This window comes from Chanodichthys erythropterus, chromosome 12 (genome assembly GCF_024489055.1).
Source record: "Chanodichthys erythropterus isolate Z2021 chromosome 12, ASM2448905v1, whole genome shotgun sequence".
NCBI lineage: Eukaryota > Metazoa > Chordata > Actinopteri > Cypriniformes > Xenocyprididae > Chanodichthys > Chanodichthys erythropterus.
The window spans coordinates 47708290-47727269 of NC_090232.1; the positions used below are offsets into that span (position 1 = coordinate 47708290).

General features: G+C 37.8%; 1 protein-coding gene across 1 annotated transcript in view; it reads left to right on the forward strand.

The window, feature by feature from the left end:
* LOC137031480 (complement C3-like) overlaps positions 1-18980 on the forward strand; it is a 141710-nt gene that overhangs the window by 102279 nt on the left and 20451 nt on the right. The window contains exons 30-36 of the mRNA XM_067402456.1: positions 12497-12655; positions 12858-12914; positions 12998-13088; positions 13257-13302; positions 13722-13809; positions 13930-14019; positions 17556-17661. Coding sequence (XP_067258557.1) covers positions 12497-12655; positions 12858-12914; positions 12998-13088; positions 13257-13302; positions 13722-13809; positions 13930-14019; positions 17556-17661 — 637 coding nt within the window. The remainder of the gene's footprint in view (positions 1-12496; positions 12656-12857; positions 12915-12997; positions 13089-13256; positions 13303-13721; positions 13810-13929; positions 14020-17555; positions 17662-18980) is intronic.

The following is an 18980-nucleotide window of genomic DNA, read 5'->3' on the forward strand; positions in this document are numbered from 1 at the left end:
GTAAAGACAAGACGAAGCTCAGCGATGTCTCAGGAGTAATCGTACAAAATGATCATCTCGACATGTACGAAATGCAATTTTTGTTCAAGTGGTGCGATCGGGATCTGCTGAGTTGTCTTTTTTCAATCATAAACAAAATGTTCAAATGGTGTGACATGCGTGATGGTTACAGTAAAGTTAAAGTGCAGCTGTTCCACCCTGAGAGATGCGCGTGCAGTGGCACATACTCTCTGTCGTCCCCGCCCATTCACTACACCCATAAGAAGTGCTGCAAGCCAGTCCCACCCCGCACAACAGCTTTATAAGCCATGTCTCAACATGATGCTCCAGGCTGCAGCTACAGTCCTTCTTTCGACTGCGGTCCTGACCCACCTGATGACAACGATGGTGATAATATTCAGCCAGACGAACCCGGAACATCTGCTGCCAGTAAAAAATGGTTAGATAAATTCTGCAAAGAACTCGGACATCACAACCTGAGTTACCTATCTGGTCTGTCTGACACACCCTCTACCTCAACCCACAAGGGGATCGATGCCCCAGACGGATGCTTCACCGACCTCGGATTCAAAATCATCAAAGCTCTGATTGCTGTACTCCTGCAACATCTCATCGATGAAAAGCTGAAGGAGGACTGTGAAGGCTGTGCGATAAATCATCCCAGCCAACTGCAACATTCATGCCTGTTTGAACCACCCACCTACTTTTTCGACTCTCACTTTGACGAGCTGACCCGCAAACTGTTTAAACCTGATCTCCGAACCATCATAGCCTATGCCCTACACCGGTCTGGTTTAAAGTCTCATCCTCAGAGAATTCAAAGAGCAGCCGGAGCTATTCTGCACGAATTAAAAGACGAACCATTCATAGCTGTAAAGCTACAAGAAATCAGAGAGAAACTTCTGGACAAATCCTGTGAGAAAGTGGTGCACGACACCGTCGATCTCTGGAAAGGTTTGTCACTTGTGAATGGAGAGTGAGCCAGACTCCACCACCGCCACCATGGGTACTGTATGTAGCCAAAGGCGCATCATAGAATTTCTGTTTAAAAGTCATTACAAAAGACAAATGATTGCATTACTGGAAAAGATTATCCAAGACGCACCCGATTTGGATGAAGATGAAGATGATATTGATGATGATGATGAGGATACCCCCCGTGAATCAAATCTCAAGAAATACATGTGTCATATAAGAGGACTGGCAGATTCATGGGAAGATTTGACAAACATATGTGTTAAAGGAACCCAACCACATTGTGAGATGATACGAAATGTTCTGGATGTGATGACTCAATGTAGCGAAGAGTTTCGCCACAGTGACATCCTCTGTATCTTTACCTATGTAACAGATGTTTGTGTTGAAGTGACTAGAAAATGTGGTGTTGATGCTTTCACCATGCGTGATATTATTGAAACAACGGTCAACTATGTCCTAGACCGATTTGAAGGCATGCCAAGATTTTCTTTTCTGGCTAAACTACATGTAATGTCATTATAACACTTTACTTACTTAGTATGTAGTTCCATTCTATTCTATTCTTATTTAGTGCATGCAGTCCTTATGTAATCGCATTTCAATTTATTCTTGTATTCCTGATTATTTAGATCATACGATCATTATGTAACCCCCATTTAAATTTATTCATATTTAGATCATTCGGTCATCATGTATCTTGTTTTAAATATTATCTTTTATCATTTGTAACGTCATTACATTGAATTTTAATAAATGATTGATTCATTCTAGTTGTATGTCTTATTCTTTGCATAGGTTGAAACAACAACATGTCGGAGCTTATGAAAAAAGTTTATTACACGCCTTCCAACCCAGGTTCTTTAGGAGGTAAAAAACGATTAAAAGATGCCGTCTTAAAGGAATTCGGAGTGCGTCTAAGCGATAAGCAGGTTTCAGATTGGTTGGCCGGGGAGGATGCTTACACATTACACAGAACCGCTCCTATAAAATACATACGTAATAGAGTTGTACTGTACGGAGTGGATACCCAGTTCCAAGCGGATCTCGTTGACATGTCGGCATATTCCAAGGAAAATGATGATAATAAATATATGTTAACATGTATCAATGTTTTTAGCAAGTACGCCTGGGCTCGTGTGCTAAAAAATAAAAGCGGACTCGAGGTTACTAAAGCGTTTAAGTCTATACTCGAAGAGGGTCGCGTACCGCAGAAATTGCAGACGGATCAGGGGAAGGAATTTTTCAACACACATTTTCAAGATGTAATGAAAAAGCATGACATTAATCATTTCGCAACTGCTACGGATTTGAAAGCCAGCGTTGTGGAACGTTTTAATAGAACGCTAAAAAGTCGAATGTGGAGATTTTTAACAGCTACAAATTCTCGGCGATATATAGATGTTTTACAAGATATTATGCAGGGATACAACACCAGTTATCATCGAAGTATTAGGATGAGACCGGTGGACGTCAACAAAGAAAATGAGGCTCTGGTGTTTCAAAATCTGTACGGAGATGTAAAGAAAAATTAAAAACCTGTATTTAAATATAAAGTTGGAGACGTTGTTCGAATTTCTAAAGTGCGAGGTCCATTTGCCAAAGGATATGAACAGAACTACACAGAAGAATTTTTCACTATTGCCTCATGTATGCCCCGTCATCTGCCCGTATACAGACTGTCTGATTATGACGGGGAGGTAATCGACAGAGTTTTTTATGAAAAAGAATTACAAAAAATAATTGTGAGTGAAAAAGCGTTCAAGGTAGAAAAGATTTTAGGGGAGAAAAAACAGGGGCGATCCACGCTTGTATTAGTGAAATGGTTAGGATGGCCTTCAAAATTTAATAGCTATATAGACAAAAAATCTCTGCTCGACTTGCAAACGCCTTAAAACACATCAACCACACACAATAAGATCATTTTAGTAAAAGGGGTTACCATGGACGACAATGGTTTCTACGTTACGCTACGGTGCAACGCTTCTTTGTCAGTTTATCCTGAAAACCGTATATCTAGTTACAAAACAAGGTTAGCGAGCCCTATCAACTTGAAAGGTAAATGGGAAGTCGCTCTCGTTGAAATTGAATATCCTAGAAGTTGGTACACCTTTAACGACAATGATGGACTTTTTATCCTACACGCGGCCCCCTTACCACACACAAACAAATCCGGTGAAAAGGTATTTAAAGAGATATCAGAGTTTACTGTATCAAGGAATATACAAATAGATGGCGGGTACTACAATAACCTTTGTGAGGTGACCCATACAATAAATAATGCTCTCGGATCATCGGGTGTATTGACTCACGGCGCTTTAAAAAACAAAGTGTATCTGCTTGCGAAACCTAACATCGCTTTATCCTTCTTTGGGAAACTGGCCACTATTTTAGGTGTGGAACCGGATGATCCTTTTGGACGTTCGGCCTACCATAAATATGCTGATTTTACAAGGAGTACAATTACATACGCTCCTCATTCAACCGATATCAGAGCGGGTTTCTATACGATGTACGTATACACCGAAATTATCCAATATCAATCGGTCGGTGATTCGTATGTCCCCCTTTTGAGATGCATACATATAACGGGTGAAAACAACGATATTGTCAGTGTTAGATACGACAAACCCCATTATGCATCGATCAACAAGGAGTTCATCACAGACATTACCATAGAACTGAAGGACGACCAAAACCGTGAAATACCATTTTCTTACGGGAAAGCCATCGTAAAACTTCCCTTTAAACCGGTGAAACAATCTATTTTTTAACAAAATGTCGTATTATAACCCACGCGGGATGGATGCTATGGAATATGTTAACTATTACCAAAATCAGGCCGGAGCGGGGCTACCCGGATATGCAGGAGGGGGTGTTATGTATGGGGCGGGGCTCGGTGGACTTTTCAGAGGATTGTTTAGGATGGCCATACCTTTGTTGAAAAGGGGGTTCAGTATTGCTAAACCCCACCTAAAATCGTCCGCTAAAAATATAGTAACTGATGTCGTCTCAAACGCGTTGTCAAGATCATATAACGATAACACCAAACCTCAAGACGGCTCGGGTCTAATGGTCATGACCCGTAATAGAATGTCTAAACCGCCGGGTATAAGGAGGCGTGGTCATTCAATAAAGAAAACAAAGCGTAGACCTATGAAGCACTCAGTCGTGCACAGAAAGCGTAAGAAGCGTAAAGCGAAATGTATTAATTAAGAGAACCATATTCTAACATGGCCTTACTTCACTGCATGTCAGCAGAATGTATCAAGTCCGAGTTGGACCCTCTCGGTTCCTCTGACGCAAACAGTTATTGAGAAAAACCGGTATTTAGAAGTACCCCCTTTATCGGCTATATCTGATTCTTCACCTTTGGAGTTTTTTATAGCTGGAACCGGAGAAGATTACATCGATCTAAATAACACATTGTTGTACCTACGTCTTAAAATCACAAGACCTAATGGTGCAGATTTAGCAAATGATGCAAAGGTCGGACTGATAAATTACCCAGGGGTTACTATATTTTCACAAGTCGATGTGAGTCTCGGTGATCGATTGATATCTCAGAGTTCAAGCACATATGCTTATCGATGTATCATCGAGAGTCTCATCAACTACAGTAAAGATGCGCTGGAATCGCTTTTCTCCGCAGGGCTGTTTTACAAAGACACAGCCGGTCATATGGATGAGACCGACCCTGGCAGTGATAACCAGGGATTGACAAAGAGGGCTTCTTACACAGCTAACAGTCGAGTGGTGGAACTGTTGGCGCCTATACACAGCGATATATTCTTTCAGGAAAAAGTTAATGTTTAATGGAGTGGACATTAAAATACGTATGATCAGAGCCAAAGACGAATTCTGCCTGATGAGAGACGGTGATGTGGCGTACAAATTAAATATTCAGTCAGCGAGCCTATTCGTCAAGAAAGTCAGTGTATCACCGCCTGTGAGACTGGGACATGCCCAGGCATTACTCTCGAGCACAGCCAAGTATCCGATAGATCGGGTTTGCTTGAAAAATTTCTCCATACCGGCTGGGTCTCGTGTTTCAAATCAAGAAAATTTGTTTTTAGGAACACTACCAAAATCTATCATCCTGGGTATGGTCGATAATGACGCCTTCACAGGCACCTACGAGAAAAACCCATTTGCATTCAAACATTACAATTTAGAGTACCTTGCAGTCTACGTCGACGGTCAGCAATTCCCCGCCAAACCACTACAACCAAATTTTGAATCAGGGTCGGCGGTACGAGAATTTTATCAGTTGGCATTGGCGTCTGGAAGACATCTTAAAAATCAACCGCTCGCTATCGACAGAAATTATTTTCTGAACGGTTACACCCTTTATGCCTTTAATCTTATACCTGACGAAGACTGTGGTCAGCACATATCACTCATCAAGTCCGGTAACATCAGACTCGAGGCCCGCTTCAGACAATCGTTACCGCGTACTATTAACTTAATTGTTTATGCTGTTTTTGACAGTCTGATTGAAATTTCTAACCGCAGACAGGTTCTGGTCGATTACTATCGAAATGAACACCGTACAGCTCACGGCCATCATGGACAAAATTTCATGCAATGTTCATTTTCTTGGGGTTCTCCCGAGCGATCAACTGCCTGAAAGATCATTAAGAAACGTACCATCCATGCTGATAATGAATACCCATCCAGCCGAGTTATCGGGGGAACATTGGTTGGCTGTTTATTTACAAAGTGATGGTACCGGGTATTTTTTCGACAGTTTTGGCAATCCCCCTGACAGCGACCGCTTTCCACCCAGCATCAAAAACTTTTTGCTAACCAATGCTGATGAGACTATATATTCTGACAGACGCGTCCAGGATTTTGAATCGGACACTTACGGCCAGCACTGTGTGTTTTTTCTGTATCGTTTGGCCTGGGGTCATGACTATAACGACGTGAGGAAACTGTATAGCGATGATTACATTAAAAATGATAAAATGGTATCGTGCTTTGTGAAAACATTAAAACCAAATGTTTGTATTGAAAAATTTTCATGTATTCAGTGTGTGCAAACGTGTAATACTTATACGAACCATAATTGAGTAATCAATTTACATTGTATTTTTTATTATTATAAATAAAGACTCTTGAAACTGATATCTTTATTATTGTGTTTATTTCAATTTTGATCAATACATATACACATCATGAGACAAAATATTTACAATCATGTTAAAATTCTATCCATTGACTTTGACCGGTAGTCGGTGATTTAAACACAAAACCTTATAAACCAGCCGACCGACGTACTTTTTTTCTTTTTGTTTTTTTAGAAAGCGATTTACGCTCTGCTGTAACAATATCAGAACGTTTTACTTTTTTAGAAGGTCTTTCATATTCCTGTGTAGCAGTATCAGGTCTTTTTACTTTTTTAGAAGGACTTTCGTATTCCGGTGTAGCAGTATCAGGTCTTTTTAAAGAATTAATTGCCCGTCTAACATTATGATTCGGCACAGTAGAAAAAGGAATGTTTAACTCGGCAAATGAGTGTAGAAACTCTGACCATCCTAGCGGTCTTCTGTCATCCCGAACCTTTTGCGGTGCTGTGACATTCTTTAACAAGTCGAGCATGTGTGAACCAGGTATAGCTTTCCCCCTGAACACAAACTCCCCCGACTTGTTCCATGCACTCAGACCTTTAGCTTTAGACATTTTGTCTAATATGTATCTACTGTTTTTCACACTTCTTGATGGTAAATTCTTCAGAACTTCACTCACAACGTCATCCACACCGCCGTTGTCTTCAGGCATTCTTGTTGGTTGTTCGTCTTTATGATCTTGTTCAGAATACGGTAGCGATAGCGTTAAAACATTACTCTCCCAATCACCTTGTTTAACGATTGTCAAAAACCTGTTCAGGATGTTTGAGTAGAGTTTGGCTTTTTCGTACTGACTCAAATCAGACCTGAGTAAGATATTTCTTATGGATGCATCCAGATCGTTCTCTACGACCTGTTGAATATTCTCGTGAACGTTTTCATTTTTCAGCTTTTCCAGCTGGTGTTGGGGTACTAAATACATTTTCTCCGCATACTCCATCCTCAACCCCGTCTAGAAGCTATTAAGCTGGAAATAAAGGGTACTGCAACGTTTAGGAGTGGTAAAAGAAATCCTCCAGTCTATGGAGTCAAATTAATGCCTTAAAGTTTTGCACAAAAATAAAGTTTTGCAAAACACAAAAAAGAATTGAGCTATAAAAAAATGTTTTGCAAACAAAAATAAAGAATTGCAAAGGAAAATAAAATATTGAGCGGAAAAAAATAAGTTTTGCAAACAAAAATAATAAATTGCAAAATAAAATAAAGTAGTGCAAAAATAAAAATATAATCAATTACAAAAATCAATGACAGCTGTAATGCTATGTAATGTAATCGGCGACAGGTGAAATAATTCTTTGACATGGTGAAAAATAATGCATGGTTTGTTTTTGTTGGTTTGTTTAGCATATGTTGTCACCGATTACGACCCCCTCCAATGCATTTCTTATAGTAATATGACCCGTTGCGCTCTGTCTCACTGCCTGTATCCACTTTTGTGTCCTTAAACATTCGTTTTTTGGGGTCGACTGCTTATAAAAACGTATTTCTGTTTTTTTTTAGCTTGTTAGCTGTACACCTTGTCACGTAGCAGCTTTTAGGCATTGTTCTGTTTATTGTAATGAGTCAGAAAAGACAAGAAGGCAGCCTCACGTAATACAAAGTCAATGGAGACTGTTGGATTGTTTTTCCCCCGGTGGGCGTGGTTTTCAGATTATAATAAATGCGCTCTGTCTCTATGCTTGATCTGATCTGGGTAGCGTTTCCCAAAAGCATCGTAAGCCTAAGTTGATCGTAGCTCCATTGGTTTCCAAAAGCTTATGATGCTTTTGGGAAACGCTGCCCTGTTCTGTTGCGATCTGCGTCTCCTGCCGATGACGTGTTTCGCGGGGGCGTGCCCCCGTTTCTTGACTCCACCCCCACGTCAAACCAGTGCCATAAAGAGATCCGCACAGAACAGTGCAGCGCAAAAGAAAACCGGTATCGTGAGCGCACGCTTGACTGAAACGCAGAATAAAATGAGCGTTGCAAATGATTTAGTAGGTTTGAGCATGAAAAATATGTGGCAAAGATAAAATAGGATTACAGCTGTCATTGATTTTTGTAATTGATTATATTTTTATTTTTGCACTACTTTATTTTATTTTGCAATTTATTATTTTTGTTTGCAAAACTTATTTTTTTTCCACTCAATATTTTATTTTCCTTTGCAATTCTTTATTTTTGTTTGCAAAACATTTTTTTATAGCTCAATTCTTTTTTGTGTTTTACAAAACTTTATTTTTGTGCAAAACTTTAAGGCATTAATTTGACTCCATACCAGTCTGATTGAAGACTCGCTTCTTGGCAGATATACCAATTTTTTTATTGGTGACAAATGAAATTTCCTTTTTTCTTCTTTTAAGTTTCTGGTACTGCTGTCTGTTGATAGGGATCGTACCATACAGGATGTTAAGGGCTACTTCACACAATGTTAAAATGAGTTCGTCAGATGCTGATTGTAAAATAAGCCGTTGTTGTTTAGGCGTAGCTTTATGTATCAGTTTTAACAATGGTAGATGCTTACAAAGTCTGGCAGACATGGCGAACTGATCACGTTCTTCTTTTTTTCGGGAGATAAACCACTTGGCGGTCGGAAAGCAAACCGGTTCTGAGGCGGAATTTTTCAGGAGTTTTTGCTTTATAGTCTATCATTAAATATCCAAAAGGGCGGCTGGTAGCGTCTTGATAACACTCCAAAAAGTATTTAGCATTTCCAGGATACATTTGGCGCCCTAGCACCGAGACTTGATTGGCATCCCGGGGGTTTTTAAACAGAATCAAGTAATTGGTGTTTAAACTAATGGTTCTGCTGGATTTACCTTGAACAAATAAGTTTTGGACAATATATATAGCGCTGAGATTACGATGATGCACATACTGTGTAAAGACCCGTTCGATTTCTTTGTTACCACTAGCTTCTTGCATCATATCATCAATAATTAGAAGATTAGCTCTGTTCACAGGTAGTAAATCATCACTATTCAGACTCTCGGGTATTCCTTCCACAAATTTAATGTCATACAATTTAAGTAATTCATCATACAGAGGTTGCCAACAATCATACAAAAAACTATGTTTTCAATTTTTTTAGAAATCATATTTAACCCATTTTCTAACAGACTTTTTACAAAATAACTCTTCCCCGAATTAGAAGGACCGCTTATCACAGCAGTGAATGGATGTTGAAGTGCTGTTGTAAATGCACCAACAAACACATTAATGTCACGGGTCTCGCGCTCATCACCTTCTGCGGTATTATACTGGACAAGCGCAACATCGTCTGAGACGAATGTGAAAAATTTTAGACCCTCGGTTTTACCAAAAACAACTCCAGTAAATTCTTCAGGGTCTCTCACCAGATTAGTCTGGGGTAAATTCGACCTCATCGAGAACCGACCCCAAAGACTGTTCAAGATTAACTTGTTTATTGACCTCTGAGCCGGGTTGTGTTTGATCTTTTCGGGGTCAAGATGAATCCCCTCTTTTTCAAAATATTCATGAATGTAAGTCGCTTTGTCACCATCCGTGACAACGTGTGACGGGTAACCGGAAGCCTGCTGTTTCAATTGTAAAAAAGTCTTTACATAATCACAGAACAATGTATCCGATTGTTACGGAAAATGCCAAACTTCATAGATCCTATCTACCACGTAACCCTTCTCGATGGCTTTTAAAAGCTCAATATTGACCCAACAACCTGTGAGTGACCTCTCTTCATCAGTGTGGTTACAGCTTGTTGTTTGGTTTTCAGACCGAGCACATGTTCCACATAGGGGAAACATGAGTTTTCCAGAGCATCTGAAAGGGAGAACCGGGTGTAGTAATTTGCGAGGAGGAAACACGGTAGCTTTAATAAGACCGTAATAATTTTCGATCGGTTCAAAGTCATGGAAAATAATTTCGGGGTAACCGATCGGATAGCTCTTCCTCGACTGACAAAAAGGATATAAGCTCGTAAAATCCACGTAGCTTATTTTTTCATCACCCGCGGTTTTGTGGTAGAGTTTATAAGCGTTGGTTCGACCGCCAAAGAGTGCTTCTCTAGGTTTCAACCTCTCTGGCGCCGAATAAGTACTCATAAATTCTATCACAGAGGGGTCAGTTTTTTTCATTTTTTCCCATTCGCACTCCCAAACAACTTCCATTTTCAAACCGTATGCGTTCTGCAGGATTTCAATTTTGTCATCGAATTTAATTCTGAGATCGCCGTAGGGGACGTGTGACAAGGGATGTGTATCGTGGGGTTCAAAGCGGCATTCGTGACCATGATGGACGCACCCGTTAAATTCTAGACCGTACTTTGCTTCAGATTCCTAACTTTCATGCTTATTTGTCAGATCAGCTCTACAGCAAAATATAAATGGGCAAGCAAGGAGGATGAAGAAGAAAAACAGGATGAAGAGGAAAACAAGGATGAAGGAAACTAATGATTTTTTTTGTTGGTTTTTGTAAGTTTGTGAGAGCTATTTTTGTTAAATTTGGATTGCTAATATAGCAGAGGTATTTTTTTAGGTATTTATTATTCTAATACAGAAGAGACATTATTAGCGAAAGGTCAATTCAGACGCTGATGAACACCTGACCAGAACTACAACTGACTTCAGCCACACAGAGTGTGAATCCAGTTTACAAACCAGTTTGACGTTATTTCTTTCATACATGTACAGAAGTTCTTGTTAAGAATTAACAGATTTGGATGTTGTTTTATTGAAAATAATAATGTATTGAATTTTGCAGTCACCATCATGGTGACAAGTGTCTTCTTTAGTTGGGCTCTTGACTGTAACTGAGTGTTTGTAAAACATGTTTGTTGTGGCAGGGAAAAGCCAACAGGAAGTTGATAACGGCTGTTGTGATGATGCTGTAATCATCTTGGAGTTGTTTAATTCACTGACTTCTTTTTGTGTCTAGTCTTTGTTTTAATCATTGTTTTATGTTTATTGATTACACTGTATCTGTGATTCAACAGCAATGTTTCAGTAATCAGTTATTTAGAAGAATTTTGAAGTTGTATAACACATAAAATATTTTTGTAATAATAATTTGCACAGCAGAGACATCAACAATCAGAATATGAATCTCAACAATGGTGACATCCAAAATTTTGATATTGCAATGCATGCTGGATGCCAGCACTGACTAAAACTCCCAGCATGCACTGCAGCATGAATAAATTATGCAGCTTTATTGCCACCATTGTTGAGATTGATGTGCTGATTTTTGATATCTTTGTGTCTAAATAATGATTTTTTGTGCGTGTACGTGCGTGCATGTGGTTTAAAAAAGTACTTATAACAATAATCCCATAAACAATCAGTTAAATGTAACACATCAGTACTCAATGATTTTTTTTTTTTTTTTTTGGTCAACTTTTGTATCTGTCATAATAAATGTGTTTTTCAAAAATAGTTTAAGCAGACAATGAAAAAACAAAAACTGATATATACAAATTCAAGGGTCAAAGGCTAAACTAAAGCAAACACTGATCTCCTCAATGGAAACATCACACCAAACATTTTCAACAAAACATAAGCATCTAAAGTTCTGTAGAAATAAAGTTAATCTGGTCAGTAATAAGTGTAATAATGTGTAATGGCTGGAAGACAGTTGTAGTTCTGCCCATATTTATTCGTTTCTTGTTCCTCTTTTCAGTTGTTCTGCTTGTTAACAGCAGGTGTTCATCATTAATGCTCAATCATCACTTAAATATTAACTTAATTATCTCACTTGCAACACAGCATCAACTTTTACTCTTACTCTGTAGTGTGGACACTAGAGGATGTTCCTGTGGGGTTGTAGTTGCCAGTAGTTTACTGTAAAATTAAAAGTCACCATTGTGCTGAAGAGTAGAGCCTGTGCTTAAGTTCAGGAGAAGATCTAAAGGCACTGGTGATATGCTGCATGTTGTTTTATTTAACAGATGGTGACTATGTAGTTGATGATGCGGTGTAAACCTTTTTATTTGTAAAGTTTTTTGTGCATTAATAAAATAGCTCATAGTAATAATATGCTAACATTATTAGCATATAATAAATATTCATTTGAAAATTTAAATAGTAGTCTGACAATTTGAGGCAGTTGGTTTCTGCAAATGAAATGAGGTAACACGAGTTTTAATTTAGTGCATGGTATCTTTACAGTAACATACTGTAGATTACAGTAAATAACTGTACAATCAATAGCAAATTACTGAAAACAGTGTTGCCAGTATTATACTGTAAAAAAGCCTGGCAAGGTCTAACAGTGTATCTGATAAGCGATGCCACTTTTGTTTCGAATAAGAAACATTAAACAGCAATTGTGCTAAAATGGGAACAAAGCAGCGCTACTATCATGAACCGTGTAATGCAGAACATTTATCAGATCAGTACAAAATCGCTTGTCTTTGAAAGCTTTTCTGTGCTTTCTAGGCGACCATCATGGTGTTCCAGGCCGTGGCAGAGTATCGTACGCAGGTGAAGGACCAACAAAACTTCAATCTGGATGTGGAGCTGGCAGTGGCAGGAAGAAACAAACCTGTCAGATGGACCATTGTCAGAAATAATGCGCATCTTACGCGGTCAGACAAGGTAAGTAGTAACTCTCTCTCCCGTTTTAAATTGCGTGCTGCTCATGTCAATTTATGTTTTTGTTGTATCATAGTAAGTGAGGAATTTTGGGAGTTTTGTTATTTGTCACTCACCATTTTTAATTGTCAGTGTCAATAGTGTTTGGTTACATCATGTATTTAATAGTTCTGCTGATTTAAATACATCTGCATTCACCCAACAGGTGGAGAACAAGAATTTCAGTGTGATTGCTAGAGGAACTGGAACAGCCACTCTCTCAGTGAGTGTTCATGGGCGTTTATTTGATCAAAAATGAGATTAAAACGTTTGAACATTTAATCTGGGATTTACTTCTCTTTTCAGGTTCTGACGCTGTACTACGCCAGACCTGTTGAGAAGAAGTCTGACTGTACATTCTTTGATCTGACTGTAAACATTGAAAAATACTCCGAAAGTAAGATTGACAAAGAGTTTATGCACTTTCCATACATTCAGAGCTAAAATAAAACCTCTGTGTATTGCTTTTAATTGTAATTATTACTATTTTATTTTTATATTCCCTTTAGCAAGGGAAGACCTGACCTGAACTAAAATCACCAAATACTTTTTTTTTCCCCTTTAGCAAAAGAAGGAGCCATTGAAAGTTACAATTTCACAATGGATTTCATGTATGTGAACAAATGTCCTAATACATTTATTCTTGTGTCAAAAAAAATATTTTTATTTGTAATTAATTAGCATGTGCTCATTTAGGCTGTTTTCCACACTTGGTTTACTTGGTAGGAGCTCGAGGTTTTTTTTTTTTTTTTTCATGACCGCGGTAAATTTGCATCATGAAACCGAGTACTAGGAACAGCTGATGAACACCTGTGACTATAATGACTCCAGGGGAGACTGTGTTGTGGATGCAACAGCTTTAAAGTTTATTCAGAGACGAGCAGCTCTACGTTATACTACAATATAATAATTCAGTGGTCAAACAGACTCGGTCTTCAACAAAAGCTGTAGTGTGAAAGCTGCATGAGTAAAACTGAAGACCTATGAAACCAATCAATAAAATTTGCTCTTGATCTGTCCATCTTCACAGCTACAAAAATGAAACCGATGCCACCATGACTATTCTGGACATTGGCATTCCAACTGGATTTAATGTTGACGAAAAGGATCTTAAAGAGGTATTATGATGATAAACTGATGCAGAGATATCTCACATATGTAGAAGATGAATGTAACACACAGCTGCAGACAGGACATAAAACATTTTGATCATACCATGTATTGATTATTTCCTTCAGTTGTCTTCAGGGAATGAGAGATATATTCAGAAATTCGAGATGGACAGTGAGCTGTCAGAGCGAGGATCCCTCATCCTCTACTTAGATAAGGTATTTCTGCAAACTGTGTTGCCCGATGATGTCAAAAACATTTGTTTTCTTTTGATTTGTTTTGCTTTATACCATGGTATTGTTTCTGATTGGCTGATATATGTTCCAAAGTGCTCATTAATATCAAATACTTCATTTTTAGAAAGACAGTGAACTCATATTACTATGATTGGGAGAAAGAACAACAGGCAATATGATGGAATAAGTCCTGCCTCTTAAATAAAAGAGCTGATTGGTAAAGTCATCGTGTCATTGTAGCTGTCGTTAGAAGCTCCGGTTGCTATAGAAACAGTCCGTCTTCTAAAGCCGGGCACACATTTAATGATTGTAAGGCCGATTATGAATGTAATTTGAAACTTATGACTGTTCATGTCCAATCACGCCGAGTCAGAGCCAGTTGCGTTCAGTCGGTGTTTACAGTTGGTGCTTGAAATCGTGCAGTGTGCTGCGTCTAACGATTCTAGTCTTAGAATTTTAGAAACAGTCATTGCCAGTCCTCCTCACAAAGATTCTTCTCAAATTTGATAATTCCCACTTCTGAAGTTGTGATTATGAGCAAATCGCATTCAGGTTTCGAACTGGGGGGCCTTCAATTTTTTTCAAGGAAAGTCATCTTTACAGTAGCACTGAGAGCACATGAAGGCAGCATAATATTTGTGACCGATGACGTCTCTGTTTCCTTGGAGACTGTGTCAGGCGATTGTAAACAAGCGGCGAAATGGCGTCAAAAAAGTTTGCATCATAAAAACACATTGGACAACCGGTATGGAAGAAAAACTGGTTGAACTCTGGTAAGAGTACTAATGTCTATACAACATATCTTCGAAGGAATACCATAATAGAAGCGATAAGGAAAGAAGCTGGGCTACTATTGCAGAAGCTTTGAACATGTCAGGTACTGGACATACTGGACCGGATTGTCCATAGACGGGATTGGGCGAGTGTCCTGGGGCACCAGCCAATAGGGGGGCAACAGATGATAAAGATAATGACTAGACTTTTTTTAAAAAAAAACTTTTTTTGCATGTTTTGTATATATATTATTTATCTGGAAAGATACGGATACAGAATTAACAGTTAATGATACAATATATACAGAGAGAATATAAAGAGACCTGTCCCTTTGATCATGAAAGTGAAAGTGCCCTTTGAGGTCGCATTGTAGTAGTATAACTTACTTCTGTGGTAATTTAATGGTCTGTACAGTGCCGTTTCAAGTCGATCAAGCTTCATTGAGGATCGCAGCTTATCGTTGCTTAACAACGCCCGACACCACCAGAGTGCAAGCTCTAAAAATAGATTAATTTAACAAAGTTAAAAATTCACCTCAAATTCTCTCTGTAGAGAACAAAGTCCATGTTGCCTCTCCAGCCAGGACCTCACCCATATCCTGCGCGTTTTTCCTCTTTTTTTGTTATTTTCCGCACAAATATAGCTGCAGATGAAGAGCGCCAGCTGTTTGTTTACATCTATTTTCAAGATCCCGCACACAGTGTGTTGCTTAGCAGCGATCTCAATCGTAAACGTTTGTGTTCTTCTCCAAAAGTCAACGATTAAAATCGGCTCCAGTCGAAGGAAACAATCGGTATGTGTGTTCAGTTCAGTCTTAGAATGTTTCAGCTAATCGTTAGGTGTGTCCCCGGCTTCAGATGCATGCTAAGTACTGCACATGTGCATGGGCTGCTCCAAACTCAAAATGAGCCTTTTTAATTATGGAAGAAAAATAATAAATGACTGTGCCACGAGACAGGAGGATGAAGGCTGGACGGGAGAGACTCTGTCCAGCCCCATATATCATCAGTTATTGGTGGGAACCAAAATATCCTGAGCAGAGACTTGGTGAAAAACTGTTTAACGCTCTAACTTAACATTTAATTATTACACAATTCACAGTTTTTGTAATGTGTTTCAGCAATACATTTGTAACATTTATAACGTTTAGAAAGAATTCTCAGAATTGACTTTACAGGGACTTTAGGCTGATTCTAGATGTCTGTGTGTGAGGAAGTTTTGTCTGAGATTTGAAGCGTTTAATGTACAAAGTGTTTTAAAACTGGATGTCACCAATTAATCTGGCCAGTTCACAATGAGAAAACACAACCATTATGACTGTGCTTCCTGAAGCATTGTAAACCTAAATTGATCAACTTTGGCTCACAGCACTTTTGGGAAACACAGCTCAGATCATAGTTTCTCTGACCATAACAAATGTGCTCTACAAACACAAAGTTAGAGCAGCCAATTTTGACAAGACAAAAAAAAAAAAAACTAATGTTAGCAAATATAGTCAAGAGCCCAACTAAAGGAAATGCTTTTCCCCATCATGGTGACTTCAAACTAAACTTTCATTAAAACATTAACATCTAAACATCTGTTAATTCTCAATAAGAACTTTTGTTGATGTATGACAGAAATCAAATCATACTGGTTAATAATAAGTGTAGTAATGTTTAATGGCTGGAAGTCAGTTGTAGTTGTTGTGTCTCTCTCTGTTTCTCTTGTTGTTTCTTCAGTGATTCTGCTTATTATCATCAGGTGTCTCCACCAATTGTCAATCATCACTCAATCATCAATCAATTATCTCATTAACTTTAACACTGCTTCAGTGTTACTTTTTAACACCCGGCAAGATGGACTCATATGTTCACTTTGGGTGTTCATTTAACACTGGGGATTTTGCTGTGAAGGTACAAAATTGTCACCAAAGGTACAAATCACAAGGTTACAAATTTGTTGATTTTAATGTTCTATCAACTGGCCAGAATTCTGAGATCGCAATAAATTTAAAGGACTATAATGTGTTAAGAGCTCACTCAGGTACTGGGGAGCTAAACCATTTAGAGCTTTTAGTAATTAGCAAGATTTTAAAATCTATATGATGTTTAATAGGGTGCCAATGCAGTGTTGACTAACATGGTCATACTTCCTGGCTACTTGCATCATAGTATACATTTATAAATGATTTTGACTGATAATCACCCTTATGGAAATTAACCATGGTTTTATTAAAGTAAAAGTGTAGTAACCATGTTTTTTTTTTTGTTTTTTTTTGTTTTTTTCCCAGATTGATTATAATTTGTATTACCACAGTTTTACTACACATACCATGATTAAAACATAGTTAGCAAAACCATGGTTAATACCTCACTTTGTCCCAAACCCATAAGACCCTTGTTTGTCTTAAGAACACAAATTAAGATATTTTTGATGAAATCTTAGGGTTTCTGAACAACACACAACCTCATTGCACCTTTTTTGGTCCAGAAAGGTACTTAAGACAGTTAAAATAGTCCACGTGACTACAGTGGTTCAACCTTAATGTTATTAAATGAAAAGTATTTTTGTTTTGTTTTTGCACAAAAATAATTATTACTTTATTTAACAATTTGAACTGTTGTCATTTGCAGGTGACATGGTCAACTCATTGCAATGACTTATTTGTTGCTTTGTTCAAAGGTTAACAGTTTCCTGTTCAGTGTACAATATGACAATTAATTTCATATTATACATTTTAATTGATTTCTCTCTTTCAATAGGTTTCTCATAAACAGACAGAAAGAATTTCCTTCAGAATGCACAAGATGTTTGACGTGGGTCTGCTTCAACCTGCTCCAGTCAAAATATATGAATATTACTCACCCAGTAAGATTTTGGTCCATGTGCATAAACACATACTTCCATTTAATTAAACTGGAGATCTCAAACTTACACAGTCATCTGGTTCCATTAATTATTAAAATAGTATTTTGGATGCATTTATTAATGTACATATATTGTAATATTTGATTTTTCTACCGTCAGATCAGTTCAAGCTTGAATGTTTTTGTGAGTCAGCACAGCCTCAGCAGCTGCAGGCAATTGGGGAGGGGAATCATAAGGAATCGAATGATTCCTGTTCCAGTTACTGTTAACGATCACTTTTGTGGTAGAATGTAGGGATGCACCAATACCATTTTTTTTTAGAATGAGTCTGATACCAGTAAATTCATTTTTGGAACATGCCAGCACTGAGTACTGATAGCTGTATATTCATTGCATTTGTAATTTTTAAAAATATTGGATAGAGAAACCAAAAGAACATGAATCAAATAAGCTGGCTTAATTTGTTTAGTAAATTGATTTATTTCCTTCAGTTATTTTCACACCTAATTATGCCTGTCAATAATATATTTTACACACACACACACACACACACACACACACATGCTGAATTAAAATCAGAATTTATTAAATCCTTTTCATGTTCTCATTTTAAACACATTTTTAAACATTCCATATGAGTCCATCTTGCCGGGTGTTAAAAATTAACACTGAAGCAGTGTTAAAGTTAATGAGATAATTGATTGATGATTGAGTGATGATTGACAATTAGTGGAGACACCATTTACATCATTGATTATAGCAGAAGATCTGCTTTTTCTACATAATTCAAAGGTATTTCTTAAAAAGTTGATCTGATCAAAAAAAAAAAATCTTTTAGGCACACACAGACATCAAAAATCAGCCTGTGAATCTCAACAACAGTGACAAGCAACATATCCTGATCAACAGATCACATTAGAAAAGAAGCTACTAAAAAGTAACATAAAAACAGAAAGAAAAAAAAATAGTGAGAATAAAGGAAATTACTAAGACAATTCAGCTCATAATTTATTCATGCAGCAATGCATGATGGGAGCCATGGATGAATTTTGATTGGTGGCTTCCGGAATGCACTGCAACATGCTTTATTATTCTCACCACTGTTGAGATTCACACGCTGATTCTTGATGTCTGTGTGTGCCTAAAATAACTTCTTTTTTTTTAATCAGAACAACTTTGATAAATCCATCAGATTATATTGATAAAGCTGATCTTGTGCTGTAGAATCACAGTGCTGCTGTAATCAATAATGTAAATCCAACTCATAGATTTGGCTCTAAATGAGTTCAGCGATTCAGGCCAAATAATGATTATGCAAA